Source organism: Convolutriloba macropyga, chromosome 12 (assembly GCF_964194025.1).
Source record: "Convolutriloba macropyga chromosome 12, txConMacr16.3, whole genome shotgun sequence".
NCBI lineage: Eukaryota > Metazoa > Xenacoelomorpha > Acoela > Convolutidae > Convolutriloba > Convolutriloba macropyga.
The window spans coordinates 35961452-35986401 of NC_134479.1; the positions used below are offsets into that span (position 1 = coordinate 35961452).

The 24950-nt window shown below is 35.3% G+C and overlaps 1 protein-coding gene across 1 annotated transcript; it reads right to left on the reverse strand.

Annotated features, from left to right (window-relative positions):
* Positions 1-308: 308 nt before the first annotated feature.
* LOC142351132 (uncharacterized) lies at positions 309-24744 on the reverse strand. The gene is made up of 6 exons (XM_075403227.1): positions 24418-24744; positions 24081-24236; positions 22178-22303; positions 13432-13712; positions 12792-13097; positions 309-825 (listed from the first exon to the last, which is right to left on the reverse strand). Exons 1-6 carry the CDS (start codon positions 24721-24723, stop codon positions 444-446), a joined length of 1557 nt encoding a protein of 518 aa, XP_075259342.1. The 5' UTR covers positions 24724-24744; the 3' UTR covers positions 309-443.
* Positions 24745-24950: the final 206 nt, after the last annotated feature.

Below are 24950 nucleotides of genomic sequence, written 5' to 3' on the forward strand. Positions count from 1 at the left end.
TAGTTAAACATGATATAGTTAGTCAATGAGTTGTTATTTTTACAACTGTTGTCCTAGAATTTAATCTCGTTTCAATTAATAAGATTCTTTAAATCGTTTCCCTGTTTAATAAAAAAGCAAGATAATTCTGTTCGAATTCTAAGGACACTGCGCCTAATAGTCGCCTTGCTCAACTGCAAAGTTAAAGCTGAAAGAATCAAATTCAATGATTCCTTTTCAGTAAATTTATACAATTCAAAGTGTGTCCAAAGTACTGATTTGCAACTTTCCGATTAAATAAGGTTGTTTAGAGAGCCGAGTAACTCGGGATCTTAATATATTTAAATTATTAAATTTTACCTGGTTGCTCGTCAAATAAAAGTCTGACCAAAAATGGTTTAAAAATAAAGGGAAATGATTTCAAACAAAGACATCTTTGTAGCATAAATAGGAGTTCAATTAGCTCAAGCAGTGTTTAATCTTTCTTGCCCAATACCCAAACCATTTGAACTTGGAACCATCAAACTCTCCTGGGGTAAGTCGACACCTTCACGGATTATTTTGGGTAAATCAGAATCTTGTTTCTTATCTTGAAAACTTTCCACTGCTTTACTTTCATCTTCGTTTTTCGTAAGCTCGGATTGCGCTTTACTATCAGCTTTAAATGTGTGATCTGAAGGGCTTTCGGCTTTGTTTGCTGATTTCGTTTGTTTTTCGTCGCGAGCATCTCTTGACTTTTCGGGAGAAGTGTGAGCAGAAGACGTTGATCTCTTGCGACTTTTCTTACTCTTATGCTTGCTTGACTTCTTGTGATCGCTGCTTTTAGACCTCGAGCGCTTTCGTTCTCTGAAAAAAAATTGTTCTTGGAGAGGCTAGTAGTGAAACAGAACAGCTACAATTTGTGAAATTCTCGGTACAATCCCTTTTAATATTTAAAAACGGGCACTAAAACATTTATCCAGCTTACAAATCAACTAGGCAAGCTGGAAACAGGAACACATAATTAATCAGAAAATGTATGTAAACATCTTTGGACACGGAACGCATCAGGACAGTTGCAAAAAACAAACGCAAAGGTCATCTACACCAAGCCCCGTTGTCAAAAGTTTTTCTGCTCTTAAAACATGGTCAAAAAAGCCAAACAATTAGCTTAAAAATCAACCAGAACTTAAATGCACGAGAACAGGAATAACTTAACAAACATATCCAACTAAATGATGGAGAGTCATTGGCTTTGCTAGTAGTTCGGTTAAGATTAAGGAAGCGAGCCTCACTGCATGTCGGGCAAGAAAATGGGGGGAAGTTCCCATATACATAGCCATAGCTTGATTTCCATAAACTTTCCGCATTTTCAAACTTGCAGGTTTTTTCAAGCAACGTTACGTGACTCTTCAGAAGTCACTTTGAAATTCTGGTCTAACATCTCGAACCGTTAGACGCTTCTGGATAAACGCCAGAAGTTTTCAGTGAATGCAAGCAGAGTCACGGAACCTATACAATGTCACTTATCAAAACTGAGTTCAATTCCAAAACCTCTCTGCTTTTCAAACACAGCTGTCAAACAGCAAAAACATAACTGGGAGGGAGCAATGACAGAAAATCAATCTCAACATCATGAACTTATGTCACTGGTTAGCAACTTAATCCCCTCCGTCCTTTGCCGGTTTATCCCTTTTTGAGGATACCCGTTGTTTAATCGTTCTTAGTATCAAAGGGCCGATAGTACAAAAAAATTGCATCGAAACAAAGCAACAGGACTTACATAACTGACACAACGCGCTCAATTATCAATCCTCTTATCCGTAAGAGTGTAGTAATGTCCTCTGAACAATCAGAAAAATAAAAGTTCATTTTTTTCAGCTAAAAATTACTTCAAAGCACAGAACAAAAGGGGTTGAAGGAACAGAAAAACGATGACAAAATTTGATGTTGTACAAAATGGAACTATTTTGATTGGATTCCGTAATTATGCATGCCTCTGTTTCTCGATGAGAGGATGCAGAGGCTCGCATCAATGTCAAAACCTATTAGAGTATGTTAAATAGGACTTATAAGAAAAAGTTTCAAGTAGCGGGCATCTAAAATTGGGCTTTATCCCGTTCGCAATTTTATAAACTTTTTAAAAGCACTTTGAGCAGAACTTAGCCTACAGAAGTCAAAGATTTCATGCAAGAAGTTGAACAAGCTGTGAACCAAGGTACAGCGAAACAATTTTTTGTTCAACAAAGTAAAAAAAAACATAGCAGGACAAGTCCTGAAATACAATTCAACGAATTGTATTAATGTATGCCCTGAAAATCATTTATTCCACTTTAAAAGGCAAATGAGAGCTGTTAGTAATGAGACTAAGCAATAAAAGAACGCAAGAACAACAAAAACAAGCATGACTAAAAAATCAACTTTTATTTTTTGAACAAACAGTATCAACATCAAAACAACTGCTATAATCTGAAACTGCCAACTATATTCCTCTATTTCTCATTGTCATTAAATGTCGATGAGTCCTCTCACTGATATTAAATGATAAGACAAAAATAACCAAAAATCGCAACAGAACTTGCTTGTAATTTTTGAAAACACTTAGTATAAAAAACACAAAACGCAACAACTAATGAGAATACAATTTCCCAAATTAACTGAATCTTCAATGACTACCGTTGAGACGTGTCATCAATGAGATTAAGTGATAAGACAGCAAAAAGTACAATAAATACTAGGAAAACTAAAAAAATCTCTAAGAACAAGCGTATAAGTCACAAAAAGCAATAGCTATGAACTGAATTAACTTGCTTTAATCGAAGAGTTTTAGCAACCAAGGAGACCTGTCAATAAAGAGTTAAGATGACAAAGTTGAAAAGCAAAACTCGCAAAACTCAAAAAAAATTCGATAATTATTATTGAAAACAATTAGTTTCAAATTCACAGAAAGCACTAGCTTTGAACAAACGATTAAATTGGTAAACCTAACCTCTATAAGCAGCATCAGAGACCTGTCCCCAACGAGGTTAAATGATAACACAAAAAAAGAGTACAGTATATACTTGCAGAACTCAAAAACTCACTAAAAATTTTTGAGAAAAAGTAGTGTGAAAGCCAGGAAAAACACTAGCTATTAACTCAAGCCATTAATTAGGTTCTTTTATGCCCTATTAGCAACCAATCAGACCTGTCATTGATGATACTAGGTGATGAGACAAAAGATAATTTTAGAAAGGGGGCAAAATCTAAAATTCACTAATATTTTATGACAACAAATAGTGGCAAAGTCATTAAAACTTTTAGCTGTCCTTTAATGAATACCAGCAAAGGCAAATAGGCACAATTAGAACACGTATGTACCGTCTTTAAAGCACTGAAGGAGAGGAAACTCAAGTCAAATTTACGCACCTGAAAAAATGCATCTCAAAAACAGCCAAATTGTTCAAACACCAATTTCTCACTCCACTTAAAACGTATTTTAAAAGTCACGCCTCAAACCTACTCGATTTTTCACTCCCTTTACTACTTCAGTGTGACCAAAATCAACACTAATTTAAATTCTCACTGACGTGAAAAAGCCGAAAAAAGCTTGAACAGATCTTAAAAAAAAGACAGCGCACCAAAACAATTCAAATTCATTGAATCGTAAAAAACATAGAAGGACAAGTCCTGTAACAATGTAAAAAATTGAACAAAAAAACAACTGTACCTGAGCAGCAGAAAAAGTGAACAATGCCAGCCAAACAAATAGACGTAGTTACTCAAATTCAGAGAAATAAATAATAGCATTCAAAGTGCATATACTGATAGGATCAGCGTGTTGAAACCCAAGGTTTGTTGAAGCGTGTTGAAAGCCAAATAGAAAACTGTTTTAATTGTGCTGTTTTAATTGTATTTCGTAGTAAGGCACACTGCTGTTTCTTATTGAGAGGATAAAGGGAATAGTATTAACACCAATCACGAAAATTGAACCTGTGAACCAAGACCAATTGGAACAAAGCGCAGATACCGGTTATCTAAAACTGGGCGCATCCCGTTTCTATTTTTGATTTCGTTTCATGTTCGTTTTAGATTGCTCCGCTGAGCAACTGCTGCTTAAAAGCTTTTCCAACGGGATGAGAGAAAAGAAACTAGCCTAGAGGATATGATGACTCGCAGTAGGATGAGAAAAAATTAGCCTAAAGGATATGGCGACTATAACTGCGTCTATCTTCATAAATGGAGAGCTTTGAGGCTAACGCTTTGTTGAAATGGAAGAATGATAAATAACAGCAATATCCATAAATGAGCTGCACAATTTGAAAGAAAAATTCTCGAATAAAGTTACTGGTCAAGATGGCTGTTTTAACCTTCTGAAGTGTAAACATAGCCGACAGATTGCCGGAATAGCTTCGAAAAAAAATGAAAACCGTAAAATACAGATAGAAACAGAAATGAGCCGGAAAGTTATTGCGGCCAACTTAAACTTCAAAGAAGTTGTATTAAAAATTCAAAGGGGGTGTATCATTGAGAACATTTTCTGGTGCAAAAAGTTTTGACAACGCAGAGGTTCGAACCCCAATCTCGGGCTTTCGTATCGGCAGCAAAAATCACTAGGCTATCAGTCCCTTATCATCGCTTAGCGTAAAGTCAAGTTTGAAGCGCGATAAAGTCACTTAAAATGTAAAGCGAAAGAATGTTCTGGAATAAATTTAAAACAAAGCATCCGACTACGAAAAAAAATTAAACCTGACAGATATTTTGCTGAGCAATTTTAAATCAACTTTTTAACAGCACTTTCAGCAGAATGAGCGAAGAGATAAACAGGCCTAGAGAAGTCAAAGAATTCCAGAAAGAAGTTGAGTAAGCTGTGAACTAAGGTAAAGCGAAACAAATTTTTGTTCGACGAAATAAAAAAACATAAAAAAACGAGGCCTGGAACACAATCCAAAAAAAGAATGGAACAATTAAAACTACTGTAGCTGACCAGCAGAGTAATTGAACAACGCCAGTCAAGAATATAAACGTAGTTACTCAAATTCAGAGAAACAAATAATTGCATTCAAAGTACATATACTGATAGGATCAGCGCATTGAAAGCCAAAGTGTTGAATAACAAGATCCGCTAGAGCTTCTGGCGTCACAATTTTTAATAATAAACAGTAATATTAAAATCCATATATTGACACGCCAGCAAGCTCAGCAAAATAATGCTTACTTGAGCTCAGAAAATTCAACAAAAATATCGCAAGAAGAAAAACAAAAATCATCGCAAATTTGTCTAATTCATAATTCTTCATAATTATTTCTCCAAAATTTATCTTTTTTGCTTCAAGCTGTAATCGGTTAACCGTTAATCTCACAATCGATTGTGTTTTAGAGATAAAACTGGGCGCATCCCGTTTCTATTTTTGATTTCGTTTCATGTTCGTTTTAGATTGCTCCGCTGAGCAACTGCTGCTTAAAAGCTTTTCCAACGGGATGAGAGAAAAGAAACTAGCCTAGAGGATATGATGACTCGCAGTAGGATGAGAAAAAATTAGCCTAAAGGATATGGCGACTATAACTGCGTCTATCTTCATAAATGGAGAGCTTTGAGGCTAACGCTTTGTTGAAATGGAAGAATGATAAATAACAGCAATATCCATAAATGAGCTGCACAATTTGAAAGAAAAATTCTCGAATAAAGTTACTGGTCAAGATGGCTGTTTTAACCTTCTGAAGTGTAAACATAGCCGACAGATTGCCGGAATAGCTTCGAAAAAAAATGAAAACCGTAAAATACAGATAGAAACAGAAATGAGCCGGAAAGTTATTGCGGCCAACTTAAACTTCAAAGAAGTTGTATTAAAAATTCAAAGGGGGTGTATCATTGAGAACATTTTCTGGTGCAAAAAGTTTTGACAACGCAGAGGTTCGAACCCCAATCTCGGGCTTTCGTATCGGCAGCAAAAATCACTAGGCTATCAGTCCCTTATCATCGCTTAGCGTAAAGTCAAGTTTGAAGCGCGATAAAGTCACTTAAAATGTAAAGCGAAAGAATGTTCTGGAATAAATTTAAAACAAAGCATCCGACTACGAAAAAAAATTAAACCTGACAGATATTTTGCTGAGCAATTTTAAATCAACTTTTTAACAGCACTTTCAGCAGAATGAGCGAAGAGATAAACAGGCCTAGAGAAGTCAAAGAATTCCAGAAAGAAGTTGAGTAAGCTGTGAACTAAGGTAAAGCGAAACAAATTTTTGTTCGACGAAATAAAAAAACATAAAAAAACGAGGCCTGGAACACAATCCAAAAAAAGAATGGAACAATTAAAACTACTGTAGCTGACCAGCAGAGTAATTGAACAACGCCAGTCAAGAATATAAACGTAGTTACTCAAATTCAGAGAAACAAATAATTGCATTCAAAGTACATACACTGATAGGATCAGCGCATTGAAAGCCAAAGTGTTGAATAACAAGATCCGCTAGAGCTTCTGGCGTCACAATTTTTAATAATAAACAGTAATATTAAAATCCATATATTGACACGCCAGCAAGCTCAGCAAAATAATGCTTACTTGAGCTCAGAAAATTCAACAAAAATATCGCAAGAAGAAAAACAAAAATCATCGCAAATTTGTCTAATTCATAATTCTTCATAATTATTTCTCCAAAATTTATCTTTTTTGCTTCAAGCTGTAATCGGTTAACCGTTAATCTCACAATCGATTGTGTTTTAGAGATAAAACTGGGCGCATCCCGTTTCTATTTTTGATTTCGTTTCATGTTCGTTTTAGATTGCTCCGCTGAGCAACTGCTGCTTAAAAGCTTTTCCAACGGGATGAGAGAAAAAAGAAACTAGCCTAGAAGATATAATGACTCGCAGTAGGATGAGCAAAAGAAACTAGCCTAAAGGATATGGCGACTATAACTGCGTGTTTCTTCATAAATGGAGAGCTTTGAGGCTAACGCTTTGTTGAAAAGGAAGAATGATAAATAACAGCAATATCCTTAAATGAGCTGCACAATTTGAAGGTAAAATTCTCGAATAAAGTTACTGGTCAAGATGGCTGTTTTAACCTTCTGAAGTGTAAACATAGCCGACAGATTGCCGGAATAGCTGCAAAATAGAACTGAAAACCGTAAAAAACAGATAGAAACAGAAATGAGCCGGAAAGTTATTGCGGCCAACTTAAACTTCAAAGAAGTTGTATTAAAAATTCAAAGGGGTGTATCATTGAGAACATTTTCTGGTGCAAAAAGTTTTGACAACGCAGAGGTTCGAACCCCAATCTCGGGCTTTAGAATCGGCAGCAAAAATCACTAGGCTATCAGTCCCTTATCATCGCTTAGCGTAAAGTCAAGTTTGAAGCGCGATAAAGTCACTTAAAATGTAAAGCGAAAGAATGTTCTGGAATAAACTTAAAACAAAGCATCCGACTACGAAAAAAATCAAACCTGACAGATATTTTGCTGAGCAATTTTAAATCAACTTTTTAACAGCACTTTCAGCAGAATGAGCGAAGAGATAAACAGTCCTAGAGAAGTCAAAGAATTCCAGAAAGAAGTTGAGTAAGCTGTGAACTAAGGTAAAGCGAAACAAATTTTTGTTCGACGAAATAAAAAAAACATAAAAAAACAAGGCCTGGAACACAATCCAAAAAAAGAATGGAACAATTAAAACTACTGTAGCTGACCAGCAGAGTAATTGAACAATGCCAGTCAAGAATATAAACGTAGTTACTCAAATTCAGAGAAACAAATAATTGCATTCAAAGTACATATACTGATAGGATCAGCGCATTGAAAGCCAAAGTGTTGAATAACAAGATCCGCTAGAGCTGGCGTCACAATTTTTAATAATAAACAGTAATATTAAAATCCATATATTGACACGCCAGCAAGCTCAGCAAAATAATGCTTACTTGAGCTCAGAAAATTCAACAAAAATATCGCAAGAAGAAAAACAAAAATCATCGCAAATTTGTCAAATTCATAATTCTTCATAATTATTTCTCCAAAATTTATCTTTTTTGCTTCAAGCTGTAATCGGTTAACCGTTAATCTTACAATCGATTGTGTTTTAGAGATAAAACTGGGCGCATCCCGTTTCTATTTTTGATTTCGTTTCATGTTCGTTTTAGATTGCTCCGTTGAGCAACTGCTGCTTAAAAGCTTTTCCAACGGGATGAGAGAAAAAAGAAACTAGCCTAGAAGATATAATGACTCGCAGTAGGATGAGCAAAAGAAACTAGCCTAAAGGATATGGCGACTATAACTGCGTGTTTCTTCATAAATGGAGAGCTTTGAGGCTAACGCTTTGTTGAAATGGAAGAATGATAAATAACAGCAATATCCTTAAATGAGCTGCACAATTTGAAAGTAAAATTCTCGAATAAAGTTACTGGTCAAGATGGCTGTTTTAACCTTCTGAAGTGTAAACATAGCCGACAGATTGCCGGAATAGCTGCAAAATAGAACTGAAAACCGTAAAAAACAGATAGAAACAGAAATGAGCCGGAAAGTTATTGCGGCCAACTTAAACTTCAAAGAAGTTGTATTAAAAATTCAAAGGGGTGTATCATTGAGAACATTTTCTGGTGCAAAAAGTTTTGACAACGCAGAGGTTCGAACCCCAATCTCGGGCTTTAGAATCGGCAGCAAAAATCACTAGGCTATCAGTCCCTTATCATCGCTTAGCGCAAAACCAAGTTTGAAGCGGGATAAAGTCACTTGAAATGTAAAGCGAAAGAATGTTCTGGAATAAATTTAAAACAAAGCATCCGACTACGAAAAAAATCAAACCTGACAGATATTTTGCTGAGCAATTTTAAATCAACTTTTTAACAGCACTTTCAGCAGAATGAGCGAAGAGACAAACTAGCCTAGAGAAGTCAAAGAATTCGAGAAAGAAGTTGAGTAAGCTGTGAACTAAGGTAAAGCGAAACAAATTTTTGTTCGACGAAATAAAAAAACATAAAAAACAAGGCCTGGAACACAACCCAAAAAAAGAATGGAACAATTAAAACTACTGTAGCTGACCAGCAGAGTAATTGAACAATGCCAGTCAAGAATATAAACGTAGTTACTCAAATTCAGAGAAACAAATAATTGCATTCAAAGTACATATACTGATAGGATCAGCGCATTGAAAGCCAAAGTGTTGAACAACAAGATCCGCTAGAGCTTCTGGCGTCACAATTTTTAATAATAAACACTACTATTAAAATCCATATATTGACACGCCAGCAAGCTCAGCAAAATAATGCCTCCTTGAGCTCAGAAAATTCAACAAAAATATCGCAAGAAAAACAAAAATCATCGCAAATTTGTCTAATTCCTAATTCTTTATAATTATTTCTCCAAAATTTATCTTTTTTGCTTCAAGCTGTAATCGGTTAACCGTTAATCTTACAATCGATTGTGTTTTAGAGATAAAACAGGGCGCATCCCGTTTCTATTTTTGATTTCGTTTCATGTTCGTTTTAGATTGCTCCGCTGAGCAACTGCTGCTTAAAAGCTTTTCCAACGGGATGAGAGAAAAAAGAAACTAGCCTAAAAGATATAATGACTCGCAGTAGGATGAGCAAAAGAAACTAGCCTAAAGGATATGGCGACTATAACTGCGTGTTTCTTCATAAATGGAGAGCTTTGAGGCTAACGCTTTGTTGAAAAGGAAGAATGATAAATAACAGCAATATCCTTAAATGAGCTGCACAATTTGAAAGTAAAATTCTCGAATAAAGTTACTGGTCAAGATGGCTGTTTTAACCTTCTGAAGTGTAAACATAGCCGACAGATTGCCGGAATAGCTGAAAAATAGAACTGAAAACCGTAAAATACAGATGAAACAGAAATGAGCCGGAAAGTTATTGCGGCCAACTTAAACTTCAAAGAAGTTGTATTAAAAATTCAACGGGGTGTATCATTGAGAACAATTTCTGGTGCAAAAAGTTTTGACAACGCAGAGGTTCGAACCCCAATCTCGGGCTTTAGAATCGGCAGCAAAATTCACTAGGCTATCAGTCCCTTATCATCGCTTAGCGTAAAGTCAAGTTTGAAGCGCGATAAAGTCACTTAAAATGTAAAGCGAAAGAATGTTCTGGAACAAATTTAAAACAAAGCATCCGACTACGAAAAAAATCAAACCTGACAGATATTTTGCTGAGCAATTTTAAATCAACTTTTTAACAGCACTTTCAGCAGAATGAGCGAAGAGATAAACTAGCCTAGAGAAGTCAAAGAATTCAAGAAAGAAGTTGAGTAAGCTGTGAACTAAGGTAAAGCAAAACAAATTTTTGTTCGACGAAATAAAAAAACATAAAAAAACAAGGCCTGGAACACAATCCAAAAAAAATGGAACAATTAAAACTACTGTAGCTGACCAGCAGAGTAATTGAACAATGCCAGCCAAGAATATAAACGTAGTTACTCAAATTCAGAGAAACAAATAATTGCATTCAAAGTACATATACTGATAGGATCAGCGCATTGAAAGCCAAAGTGTTGAATAACAAGATCCGCTAGAGCTTCTGGCGTCACAATTTTTAATAATAAACTGTAATATTAAAATCCATATATTGACACGCCAGCAAGATCAGCAAGATAATGCCTACTTGAGCTCAGAAAATTTAACAGAAATATCACAAGAAGAAAAACAAAAATCATCGCAAATTTGTCTAATTCCTAATTCTTCATAATTCTTTCTCCAAAATATATCTTTTTTGCTTCAAGCTGTAATCGGTTAACCGTTAATCTTACAATCGATTGTGTTTTAGAGATAAAACTGGGCGCATCCCATTTCTATTTTTGATTTCGTTTCATGTTCGTTTTAGATTGCTCCGCTGAGCAACTGCTGCTTAAAAGCTTTTCCAACGGGATGAGAGAAAAAAGAAAGTAGCCTAAAAGATATAATGACTCGCAGTAGGATGAGCAAAAGAAACTAGCCTAAAGGATATGGCGACTATAACTGCGTGTTTCTTCATAAATGGAGAGCTTTGAGGCTAACGCTTTGTTGAAAAGGAAGAATGATAAATAACAGCAATATCCTTAAATGAGCTGCACAATTTGAAAGTAAAATTCTCGAATAAAGTTACTGGTCAAGATGGCTGTTTTAACCTTCTGAAGTGTAAACATAGCCGACAGATTGCCGGAATAGCTGCAACATAGAACTGAAAACCGTAAAATACAGATAGAAACAGAAATGAGCCGGAAAGTTATTGCGGCCAACTTAAACTTCAAAGAAGTTGTATTAAAAAATCAAAGGGGGTGTATCATTGAGAGTATTTTCTGGTGCAAAAAGTTTTGACAACGCAGAGATTCGAACCCCAATCTCGAGCTTTAGAATCGTCAGCAAAAATCACTAGGCTATCAGTCCCTTATCATCGCTTAGCGTAAAGTCAAGTTTGAAGCGCGATAAAGTCACTTAAAATGTAAAGCGAAAGAATGTTCTGGAATAAATTTAAAACAAAGCATCCGACTACGAAAAAAATCAAACCTGACAGATATTTTGCTGAGCAATTTTAAATCAACTTTTTAACAGCACTTTCAGCAGAATGAGCGAAGAGATAAACTAGCCTAGAGAAGTCAAAGAATTCAAGAAAGAAGTTGAGTAAGCTGTGAACTAAGGTAAAGCGAAAAAATTTTTGTTCGACGAAATAAAAAAAAACATAAAAAAACAAGGCCTGGAACACCATCCAAAAAAAGAATGGAACAATTAAAACTACTGTAGCTGACCAGCAGAGTAATTGAACGATGCCAGCCAAGAAAATAAACGTAAGTACTCAAATTCAGAGAAACAAATAATTGCATTCAAAGTACATATACTGATAGGATCAGCGCATTGAAAGCCAAAGTGTTGAATAACAAGATCCGCTAGAGCTTCTGGCGTCACAATTTTTAATAATAAACTGTAATATTAAAATCCATATATTGACACGCCAGCAAGATCAGCAAGATAATGCCTACTTGAGCTCAGAAAATTTAACAAAAATATCGCAAGAAGAAAAACAAAAATCATCGCAAATTTGTCTAATTCCTAATTTTTCATACTTATTTCTCCAAAATTTATCTTTTTTGCTTCAAGCTGTAATCGGCTAACCGTTAATCTTACAATCGATTGTGTTTTAGAGATAAAATTTCTGAATGCGATCAATCTAGGTTGCTAAAAAGCTAGAAATCAAGCGTGAAAAAGTCAAGCAATAGAATGTTCCAGAGTTGAAGTAAACAAAAAATCTTCAGACGACCAACCAAAAAAAAACAGGAGCACCGCAATACAGCTACGCTCAGCTAATAGCTTTGCAGCAAAAATGAATAAACTTTCGGTGAATCGCATAATTAGAGTCTTGAAATACTTGAGGCTATATTTTAATACCCTCCGGGCTATAACTGTTCATCCCGTTTTCGAGGAAGAAAATCAAATGGCCAGAAGAAAAAAAACAGACACACGAAAAGTTGGTAGTGCGCATAAATAAAGACAAGCAGGACTAATACAAATACCTAAAAACTTCATTTGAGAGCAATTTAAAAACCATATATCACAAAAAAATCGCATAAAAACAATCCGAGTATTTTCCTGATGTCAGCAGGAGCCTTACTACCAACAAAATCCAAACCACTGGTAATGTTCATCCCGTTTTTGAGGACTAAAATCAAATGGTCCGAAAAAAACAGAGACGAAAAGTTGGTAGTTCGCATAAATAAAGGCCAGCAGGACTAAAATAATTCCTAAAAACTTCATTTGAGAGCAATTTAAAAACCATATATCACAAGAAAATCGCATAAAGACAATCCGAGTATTTTCCTGATTTCAGCAGGAGCCTAACTACCAACAAAATCAATGATAAAAACTTAATTTGACAGTAACTCACTTATCATGCTGCTTCTTATCAGCAGACCGCGATCGTTTCCGACTGGGCGACGTTGACGATTTCTTCTTCCTATCTGAATCGTGTCCTGATTTCTTCTTCTTTGAATCGCGATCTTTAGATGACTTTCGCTTTTTATCAGATCTAGATCTAGAACGAGATCGATTGTGTTTGGACCTATCTTTTGACCTAGATCTGTGCTTGCTTTTACCAGATTTCGAGGAAGACTTTTTCTTTTTCTCATTGCTTCGCGACCGACTCTTGCTGCGACTTCGTTTCTTCTCGGGAGAATCTTTCGACTTGACAGACCTGCAACCAAGAACTTTATTTTCATTATGTTCAGTTCAAAATGATGATATCCAAAAGGGCTCTTCTACTATTTTTAGTTTCTCTCTTCCATACTGCAAATCCATATTTCCTTTTATCCAAACAGCCAGCTTTTTGGGTGAGAAGTTCATTCTTATCTTTGAAAAACGACGGCAGAAACATAATTCAGGACTGATTCAACAAATTGTCCACAGATTAATCATCAAATTTTGGCAATTTTGTCTCATACTTCAGACGAGGAGATTCAAAATAACAGAAAAGCCCGAAACTCAGAGAAAATGAAAAGAAGCAGTGTTGTTACCTTCTTTACACGTACCTCGAAGATTCCTTCGATTTTTCCTGATCTTGGATATGTTTTGACATCAACTGATCATACGTCTGACCAGCGGACTGCACATTATGACCTTGACTTTCAGAATTCTCCTCTTCGTTTGCTTTTTTCAACTTATAACTCTTCATTTTCTCGTCAATTTCTTTACAATACTTGACAGGTATTCTGGGAAACATTGTTTGGTACCAGTCCAGTTTGCGTAACAAGCGTCGCGCCATTTCGCCGATAGTTATTGCCTCGCCACCTCCGGATCTTGGATCAATTTCCTGTAAACATACCCAGAGTTTAAATCCAAAATAATGATAACTGCTATCAGACAAAGTACGAATGATCCACTTATCAAACTAATTCCTTTCTTCAGAAATGCGAATAGTTAGTTAGTTTACGCCACTTACTAAAATAAACAAACTAACTAACGTCGAAAGAATTGCTCTCGAACAACTAGCTTCACTCGGGAGGGAGGAGTAACTAAATTTACTAAGGAGGGTTTCAAATAACGTCATTAGAGTTTATTATATACCACAAAAATCACTAATAAAATTCAAAGTGAAAAAATGACACCAAATTGTTCAGCTGAAAAAATGACACTTGAGTTGGTCAGCTGCTGACACTTGATTGAAAAACTGTAAATTGATCTGGATTCTGGATGACGCAAAACAAAAAAATTGAAGGGCGTAAAAGGCACCCGAAAAGTCAAATGGTCGAGCAAAAATTTTGCAGGATCTATTCTGCCCCCCCACCCCCCCCCCCCCCCAGCGTGAGGATGTATGTTTAATGACCCCCCTCATAAGGGTCATAAAAACACTGGGGGTCAAAAAATAAGACCAATACGATTATAATAATTGCTTCAAACTTCGTCATCTGCAGTAAGAATCTATTCTGTTTCGTTTCCCAAGTGTTTTTATCCCCCCTACTATATACTATGATGTGCTGTCATAGAGCACTTTACTATGTAAAAATAAGCACCACAAGAAGGCGTACAAGTTATATGCCCACTAAACTGCGGTGGAGAATAGATCTCCTAGGGTTTGCAGTCTAAGCAGTACAAAAATTACGAAAACATTCCGTTACAAAGCTTTGATATCAACCAACTAGCGAAGGGCGAAATGCTCTGCAATGACAGACAGGCGCTTGGATTCTATTGCACCCCGCTTTGACAAGGGTGGTGAAATGTCGCTAATTCAACTCAGCAGCTTAAAAATGTGAATGAGAGAACAATTTTGATCACTCAAAAAGTTGAGGACGTAAAAGAAGTCTAAATGAAAATGACCAAAAAATCTTGTCCTGTCCTCAAATAATGACTTTGTCAATACGTAAGATCTAATGAATTTCACTGACTATTTTTTAAACTTGAGTTACTATTGTAGGAGTCATTTTTAGTGAAGTAAATCACGCGTGCTAAAAAAAAGCATACAAGGCAGATTGCCGGAAAATATCCGCGATAGACCTTGACCTTCATTGGAACTGAAAAAAGCATAAGAATATATATTGGATAGAACTCTAGGGTTTTATTTGAGGTGTAATTTACATATGTAGAAAGCTATAAACGAAGAGAGTTCTGTTGAAATAAGATTTTCGAGATGAAAATTTCAAAATCAAATTAGAACACTTAAATTTTTTGCGCCATTAAAGTGACTGAGCTAAGTCTAAAACCTATCATACAATTTACCTAAAACGGACGCAAAAAAGAGGTCACAGAAAATTAAGTCAAATGGTCGCAAGAATCATAAAAAAAAACAGCGGAACGGACAAGTCCTGAAGTACACTGCAACAAATTATATGAAAATAAAAACTCCTGTACCTAACCGGCAGATCAATTGAAAATTTCCAGCCAACCAGTTTCACAATATTAGGAAAAACAAAAATGAACAAAAAACGACTAACGTGGGACAAATTGCTCTCGAACGCCAGACAGGAAAAATTAGTTTAAAAGGACTGTTGCTTAAATTTTTGTGTAGTTTCAAAAAAACCGACCTTCAAATACGCAACCTCTAGGATAACAATCCGACGTCTCAACCTCTAAGCCATAGCGTCTTTGAAAACTCAAAGCTAAAATTCGCCTCGGAAGGTAAACAATTGAGATCACGCAAAAAAAAAGCGAAGTCAAGCGTGAAAAATTCAGTTAAGAATGTTCAAGAACAGAAACGCAAAAAGGATAATCAAGTTACATGCTTACAATAATTGCCTCACACTTCGTTCGAGAGCAAAGTGTATATACTTTTACTAATTTTTATACTTTTAGTATCAGCGTGCTGAACAGCAAGGAGTTTAAGCCAAAAAGATAAAAACATAGCCGGCAGATTGCCGGAAAATAGCCGCCGTCGACGCGCTTGATGCACATCGGATTGAATAAGAAAAAGAAAAGAAATAAATTGACCGAATTTCTCTTTTTTTTCCAGTGTCAGAAAGTGTTCTAATTAGGCGTGCAATTTCAGTTGAAATCTAAAACTATTCTTAATTCAGCTTCTAAACTGAAAGCTAATAGGCTTAATACTAATGTCAGCTAGCATGCACTCTAATGAACTTTGATAACCTAATTCTCAAAGACTCAATGACCGGGCTTTATCGGTTTATCCTGTCTCTTTTGACTTTGATGGTATTTACCACATTGCGTAATTCAATGCCTGGAAGAATTTAAAATCCATTCAGTTGAAACAGTGAGTGAAGTAAGTCAGAAGTCAAACGTGAAAATCGTGACTTATGTGAAACGAAAAACGTGATCAAAAGGAAGAAGCGAATTAAAATAATAGCCATTGAGAGGCTGACGGCGGCTATTCACAAAAACTAATTACTTGGCCTACAAGAAAATGCTTGATACATAAGAGGCAATCAGGAAAAAATAGTATATGAAAAACACTCAAGATAAAGGGAAAAAGTACATAAAAAACACTGAAGATTCACAAGACATTCTTGGTGCCAGTATCTTCAAAACCAAAATCTTAACGTTTACGGATAGACGCAGGAATAAGTTAAAAACAGTTTTTTGGCAACTTGAGCCCAGAAAATTGGGTAATGAATTTGGGGCTATTCAATTTAAGGGTGTAGCTTAGAAATTGTTTGGGCGTATTCCGACCTCAGAGACCGCGCCCTCCAGGATTGCAGTTAGTCATCTTAACCAATCAACTACAACAGATTTGATCCCCAAAGACTCACAATCTCTTTATATTAGCAAAAACAATGCGAGCAAATAATATCACTCAAAAAAGAACAAGTGGAGCCTGAAAAATTCACGAGGTCAAAAATGTTGTAAAACAAAAGGGCAAAAACGGTCAAGCAAAAACTTTGCCTAAAAAAGCAAGTTTATAATAATCACATCAAATTTCGTTCATGAGCAATAAAAACGAAGCAAGAACGACACAAACGACGCAAAAAAACTAGCCAAAATTACTGAAATCTTTTTTTTTAAGATTCTGGAAGCTGATGGCCTCAAAACCAATATTATGAGACAGAAATACCCATTGACCCACACACTAGCTTTCTAAAGGTCTTCATTGGCCCCTAAAATAACTCACACCCAGGCCCTAACAAAGTTCCATGTGACCTTAAAGATAAAAAACATGAAAAATTTCAAAAAAACAAAAAATTCTTTTGTGTTTAAGTTTGCATTACCAAGACATCTACCTCAAAAAGCCGAAACAAAAAGCAGATGAACTGCAGAAAATTTTCATGAAATACAGCCGATGTTAACTTGAGACCCATCCAACAAAAAACGAACGACAAAAATCCAGTTTTGAAAGCCCGATAATACCTTTGAGAAAACATCGAGTATTTGAGGAAAAATACACTGAGATCAATAATAGCCTCATTATCAATTTGCAACAATTAAAACATCTTTCCTTAGGTTAAATGCGCGATGAAATTGGACCTTGTAAAAACAACCCGAAGAAATCCGAAAACAACGAGTAGTCGGTATATGCATAATTAATCAACAATTTATGGAGATGAGTATTGGCGTGAAGCCAGAACAAATTACACGAATTGATAGTATCAAAACAAATTGACAGAAAAGAGTACCCAGTGCCAATTGAAGTTAAAAAAAGCGAAACGTATTTATGGCCGTCAAAAATTATCAATTTCATAACCTCCACATATTTTGATTCTTACCAACCTCAACAACTAAAAAATAAACGACAGTAAAAAATTAAAAACCATCGTTGCCATCACTGCATTAGATAAATACTGCAAAAAAACAACACGCAAATACGCCAAGAAACTAAGACCAGGACATCAAACAAACAAATTACACGTTGTTAGACGTATTATAGGGACGAAATTTTCAAGACTTTGCAGGAAAACGCACATAGCCGATTTGAACTTGAAATCACGAAAACAAAAAAAACATACCCAGCAGATTGCCGGAAAATTGCCGCCGTTGATTCCCATTAACAAGATTACCAAGATTGGGATTGAAAGAAGAGAAAAACTAGTTCGGAAATGATTTTCGTACAAAAAATTTTAAAGTGCGAACTATTTTGATGTCATTTTGGAGCTGAACATACTCCTGTTTTGTAGTGAGACGACACAGGGGCTAGTATCAATACCAATAAGCATTAGAGATGCTAACTAAGAACAAAGCTCGAGTAACGGGCATCCAATAACGGGCTTTATGGGTTTATCCCGTTTCTATTTCTGATTTCGTTTTTTAATACTGACTGTGTTCATTTTGAATTGCTTTGAGCAACTGCTGTCTAAAAGCACTTTGAGCAGAATGACAGCAGAGTGAAACTAGCCTACAGAAGTCAAAAAGATTTCACGCAAAATGTTGAACAAGCAGTGAACTAAGGTAAAGCATTCGACGAAGTAAAAAACATAGCAGGACAAGTCCTGACGTACAGTTCAAAGAATTTTCATTGACTAAACAGAAAAACTAGACCTAGAATGGACTATGAGTGAATTGAGAAAACCATTTTTAAAAAATCAGATCAAAAAATAAGAAAAAAAAACAAAAATCAATGTCAAAATGCCGCATGTGAACAAAAAAACCACTAGCGAGAAATGAAAATTTAATTCAAACAAAAAACTAGGCCTAGAATGAGCAGTGAATGGATTGGGAAAACCACTTAGCAAAAAATCCGATCCAAAAATCGAAAAAAAACCAGTAAAAATCAGAGTGAAATTGCCGCATGTGAACAAAAAACCACTACCGAGAAACCGAATTTTTGTTCAAACACCATTTTCGCACTCTACTTTAAAATTAGAGCGAAAAAAAATCACGCCGCAAAACCACTCGCTTTTTGGCTCCATTTCCTGTTTCGGCCTGACCAAAATCACTACTCCAATTTGACTTCAAAAATCAAGAAAATGTGTGAACAGATCTTAAAAAAAAGACAGCGCCCAAATACAATTCAAATTCTTTGAATTGTAAAAAACATAGCCGGACAAGTCCTGACATACAGTTCAAAGAATTTTCATTCACTAAACAAAAACCTACAACGGACTATGAGTGAGTTGGGAAAACCATTTCGAAAAAATCAGAAAACTTCTTAGAAAAAACCTTGGAAATCAGTGTCAAAATGCCGCATGTGAACAAAAACCACAGGAGAGAAAATGAAAACTTGGTCCAAACAATAAAATAGGCCTAGAATGAACTATGCATTGATAAGGAAAACCATTTAGAAATAAAAAATCCGATCCAAATATCGAAAAAACAGTAAAAATCAAAGTGAAATTGCCGCATGTGAACAAAAAACCACTAGCGAGAAAGCGAATTTTTGTTCACACACCGTTTTCTCAGTCTACTTTAAAATTAGAGTACAAAAATTCAAGGTGCAAAACCACTCGCTGCAGAGAAAACAACAACCTTAAGTCAAAGAAAAAACAAAAATTTGGGCTAAATAAAAAAAAATAGGAAATTTCAATATTATTCATGTAGTACAAGTAGACATACGAACGAAAACCGTTGTTTCATGCTACGATAACTAGTTATACAACCACAAAATATCAGCCAAGCCCTAATGAGCTCACGAAAATCTTTTTGAAAACGGATAAAAATAGGAAACAAAATTGTGTAGAATTTCTCAATTTTTGTCAAAGTGCATAGGAAGAGACAATTTTTTAGCAAAAGAACTTTGTATTGTTACATTAAAAAACACCTACTGTCATGAGGTTTTAATTTAATTGACAATAAATTCAATAAGAAGATAATGGGCCAAAAATCGCAAAAAAAGACTTGGCAATCAGCAAAGTAAGCAAAAATTTACAAATTAATCGCCAAAAAGACAAAAGAAAAAGGATATACAAGCAAAAAACATTCAAAAATCTAAGACCCAAACATTATTCCTAGACACTAAACACAAGCCAAAATTATTAAACCGCATTTTAAGCAAATTCTCAGTGCCGCATTATGGCAAAGGAAATGAATTGCAAACAAAGAAATCTAAAAAAAAGGCTATAACCCTATTTTTAAACAACTGATAAAAGAACAGCTGATTAGAACTATAGGTCTCAAGAAAATGACAGACTGGTTCATGCTAGAATTCGGAGAATAAGGACAGAAACAAGCACCAAAAGCTATTCTTGATTTTGAAAATTAAAGAAATTGATAAAAATACGATAAACAGATGGATAAAAATACGAAGACGAAAAAGAATCAGATTTTCTTATGTAGCATGAAATTATGTAGCTATCCTCCTTTATAGATTAAAGTAGAAACATAGTTTAAAGATTGGAACCAATAAAAAAATTCAATTAAAATTCAAAAAAATTTTTCAATATTGCACTTATGAAAAAAAACTTGCTGAATTGCATATGTTAAACGCCACGAAATAAATCGATTAGTAAAAAAACATGATCCATGAAGGTGCACACAAAGACCTTTTTTTAGTAATTAAATCCAAAAAACATACAAAAAAAGAAAAATTGGACAAAAAACTGCCAAAAAGGGGCAAGCATATGTACAATTCTTTAAAACAAAAATACTTCATGTTATAAAGATGTATTCAAGGCATGAAACATCAAAGTTAAATTGCCATATGCACTAATCTTTGGGGAAAAAATCCGCTTTAAGATCTAAAATTGAAATGAATTTTAAAAAGCCTAAAATGAATTTCAAAAAATTAGGAAATATAAGCTCATTTAGAATTTAAAACGCATTATCAGACTTTCAAAAACACAGCGGTATCAATTTCAGTGGTTCACATATTAATACAGCTTTAAGTAAAATCTATTTCTACAAAAAAAACTAAATTATAAACAAAATAATGTGCCAATTGGGCAAAAAACGGCTAAAATGGTCATCTATATGCTGCATTCTGTCAAAAAATACTTTTTAAAGTCGAAAAGTCATTCACTGATCGAAGCGCATGATCAAAAAGCATCTCTCGCTCAGAAAAAAATAGTTCACACGGCAATTTTACTCTTTCGCTTTTAGGTCAAAACGTTGTCTGAACAAATAGTACTTCCGGTTAAAAAAACCTTAAGAAAACCAATACTCCTCTTCGAGTCGTAAAAAGACAGCGCCCCAATACAACTCAAACTCTTTGAATTGTAAAAAAATTAGGAGCGCTATAATAGCCGGTTGGGAAGCTAAGGCGGCTATTAATAATTGAACCACGTAACCTAGTTTCAAAAATCATCTATACTATCATTATCGGAACTAACAACATCCAGGACACCATTAAAACACAAAAACCACTAGCAAAAGAGTTGGAGAAAAGATGTCTCTACTCGTAAAAGGTAACACCGACCAGAATCAAAACTTTTAATTCCAGACGCTGTATAATGAAAATGGAAACGAAGCAGTGAAAAACTATTGCCAATAGAGACTACCGGCTTAAACACCAAACTGCAAACATCAACTAACTATTTAATGCAGTTGAAAAACAGCTCATAAACAATTGAATTAATTATCAACTAGACAAACGGCTAGTCTATAAAATATGATCAAAAACCTTCTAATAAATAAATCACATTCAACAGAAAAGGAAGAAAACCTGGCCTGAAAAGAGTACAAAATCGAATTAACGCATGCACAATTTTAATTAGAAAGCGCACGTGAAATTCAGAAAACGGGAGCCAAAATTAGGGCGGGTAAGTGGGGGTCAAAAGGTAAAGAACTGCTCTTAATACCATTTATTTTGTCACCTCAACAGTTTCCGTTATCGCATACTTAGGGACTAGTAGAGCGTAAGGCTCTGAGAGCTGCTCCGTGACTAGATTTTCTCCGGGTTAATCCCGTTTTTCAGGACAAAAGGAAACAGTCCAACGAAAAGTCGATTGTAAGAAAAATCGGAATTAAAAAAGACAAGAAGCAAACAATCCGACGAAAAGTCGATTGTAAGAAAAATCGCAATTAAAAAAGACCAGACAAATCGTTTGCGATCAATTAATGATTCTCTCGCTCAGCAAGAATTTAGTTACTCTAGCTTATAGTTCAAAATGTCACCTGACCAAATAGCACTTGCGGTGGAGGCCAACACTCGTCTTCGGTTCGTAAGAGATTCACAAACCACTACCATAGCTTCAAACATCGTTCGAGAGTAATTAAAAGTTGAAATTCGTATTACTGATATACATAATTATTTCTAAGAACCCAAACAAGATCATACATGACCCAGATATGAAATCTAGCAGATGCGAGCCTTTTCAATGAAAGAGCTACGAGTAGTAGCTTACATAGGCATGTCATCAAAGTCATATGAGGTAATGACACCCCTTTTTTACAAGTGGTTAAAAGTGACACCCTGTTAATTAGATGAGTGGCATTGTCAAATGGCACTATACCTTCACGTACCTCCTCGTCGTCTAGAAAGGGTTCGAACCACGTGAATAGATCCTCGGGAGCCTGAGTATAGCGTATGTAGAGCAGACCAACCCCGCGAATGTAGGGCGAGTCTTGATGGTACAGCAGAACGTTCAGCTAAAAAAATCAGTTTCGGATTACCACTGTTTATCAACTTGTGCTTGCTGAAATGTCCGGAATCTTCGGTAATAAACAATAATAGGGAAATACTAGATAACGAATTCCAATTACTTTGACCACATATTCTTTAACTACTTGGAACACGATCAACAAATTCTGCTCTAAAATTGATTGCCGCACTATTGTGGTTGAAACAGAGAGGGAAATCAAAAACTATTTAGAATAATTGAAAACAGGAAAATATCCCATTTGACTGATTTTGATTAGATTGATGCGCTAAACAAACCGAGGATAAATTGAAGAATTATAAGTTTAATACTATTTGCTATAAGTATTCGCTCGAATTAACTTTTGGAGTTAAATTCATTAGATCTAAATGAACCAACTTTATCAAAATCTAAATGCTTTAAAATTTGTGCTTCAAAAATTCCCGATGATAATACAAATCGCGTAGTACATAAGAAGGAATTCACATTTTAATCAGATGTCAAGTAAAATGAACTTAACAAACGTCGAACGAATTGCTCTCAAATGCAGGTGAGGCTTTCGACTGAGGCTTGCAAAGGAGTGCGGACTTAATTGGGAGCGCTTAAATAAAATTTATAGCAGATTGAAATTATGTAACTTCAGGCATAAATTTTGGAACTTAAGAATTAAACTGAGTTCCAGAAAACTCAGAGAAATGTGAAGTAATTCAGAATAGATCAAAATTTTATTTTTTTGCTATTTTATCTCGGAAATAGGTGAAATCATTTTATGAGCAGGCAGCATATCAAATCTTTTATGTAGACTCAACTGGCAAATTGCTGTTTTTTTTTTCAAAATCTATGAAAAAAAATGCATTTTTATTAAATATCTGTTTTTTTGGAAAACAATAAAATCAAAAATTATAAATTTTTAGTATTCAGTTGCATAACCTCGACCAATAAATTGGTGTCAAATTTACGGAAAATATCAACTTTTGCGCGATAAAATTTTACCAATACAATCACCCTCAAATTTCTGCTCCGAAAAAAAATTGTCTTCGAACTAAAACATTTAATGAAAACATTTCCTCCACTGTCCATTAGGTTTTGAAATGATCACAAATACTTCGGAACACTAAAATTCGGTGTATCAATGACATTCAAAAACCCTGTCACGTCACCAATAAGCTCTTCGGTTGCAACTCATTTCGTGGCCCCTGAAAAAGTGAAAAATAATAGCGATGAGAGCAGCTGACATGGTTATAAAGGACACCGCAAGTGCTCTCCTTGTTATTTTCCTCTAATCTTTTGTGGGCGTAAATTAGCAATTGCATAAAATTCTGTTAATGCGTTGACCCGTTTTCAGTTTATAAAAAACATTGAAAAACAAACAGACTAGCTTCGGACGAAATGCTCCCGAACGTCAGGCTATTGCTCAAGTCAGCTCGGGGTGGTGTCTTGGATATCTTCACTAAGAGCCTTCAAATGTTGTAATTAGGCTTATTTTAGACGACTAGCCAGATTTAGGGTGAAAAACTAAAACCCATTTTGCCACACTTTTCGTTAGATTTCCCAATTTCTTAACTACATTGAAATAAGTTAGGGACTTAAATTATAAATGACCGCAATTTCGATCACGCAAAAATCAATCGTGAAGTCAATCAAAAAGTCGGGCTAAAAAATGTTCTAGAATAAAAACGGTTATGCGAAAAATTTGCATAAAAAAGACACAGCTACGATAATTGAGACCTTCTTTAGACAGGTTCTTAAGAGAGCAGTTAAGTTCTTAAGTTCGAAAACTAACCAACCTGTCGCCTGGTGATTCTCATTGTGAATAGCTTGAACATGATACAGTAAGCTGTCGATGCAACTCCCCCCGCCCCCACTCCTCTCACACCTCCACACATACCAACCTGTCCCGACGTCTTGCGACTTCCACGCTCCCACGGTTCCAAATGGTCAACCTGAACTTGCGAATCAAGATCAGAATCAAACATTTTTCATAGAAATTATAATTAATATTGATATCATGGTTTTTGACACTGCAGATCAGAATGCGGTTTTCAAGATTTAAACAAGGTTTTATAAGCAGACGTTCAAACTTTTCTGCAATGTCATTAACCTATAACCAAATATGGAACCCACCTTATAATAAATCTCGTCGACGACTTCGTGGAACGTCTTCAGTGCGTAGAGGCCTTTCTTGAAGTATGGAGAGCCCTGAATGTTAGTAAGAATGAGAGGATTAATGTTCATAGTTGCCTGATTACCATGTAAACTTAAAGTATTGGGCAAATTTTCTTGTTTACTGGTTAAGGTCGAATTATAATCAGACTTTTGAGCGTCTGAGGCGGCTTGATCTCCGGTAGAGGATGCATCCATGTTGTTTCCAGCAACCCTGGCCTCCAGACCAGCCATTAGAGCCGCTACTTTGGCGGATTGGTAGTCCATGTATTCTTATTTATCACAAAATGATCTGAAATTAAAATTACGGTTGATTACAGTAACTATATGACTCACACAATTAACACATAGTAACAGCAATCAATAAAAGTAAACATCAAATTTTCTGCAGCGATTGTTTTTGTTTTCTCATTGCAAATTTCGCTTCAAACCCTCATTTGGAAAAATTCTCAATTCTCATTATTCGTATACCAATCAATTTCCTGACGAGAAAA

Excerpts from the sequence above, each read along its gene's own strand:
- LOC142351132 (XM_075403227.1), bottom strand. The coding sequence starts at position 24,723 with ATGGACTACCAATCCGCCAAAGTAGCGGCTCTAATGGCTGGTCTGGAG. Across the intron at positions 13,713-22,177 it reads CCTTTCTAGACGACGAGGAG|GAAATTGATCCAAGATCCGG; the intron begins GTACGTGAAGGT and ends GTATGTTTACAG. Across the intron at positions 13,098-13,431 it reads AAATCGAAGGAATCTTCGAG|GTCTGTCAAGTCGAAAGATT; the intron begins GTACGTGTAAAG and ends TCTTGGTTGCAG.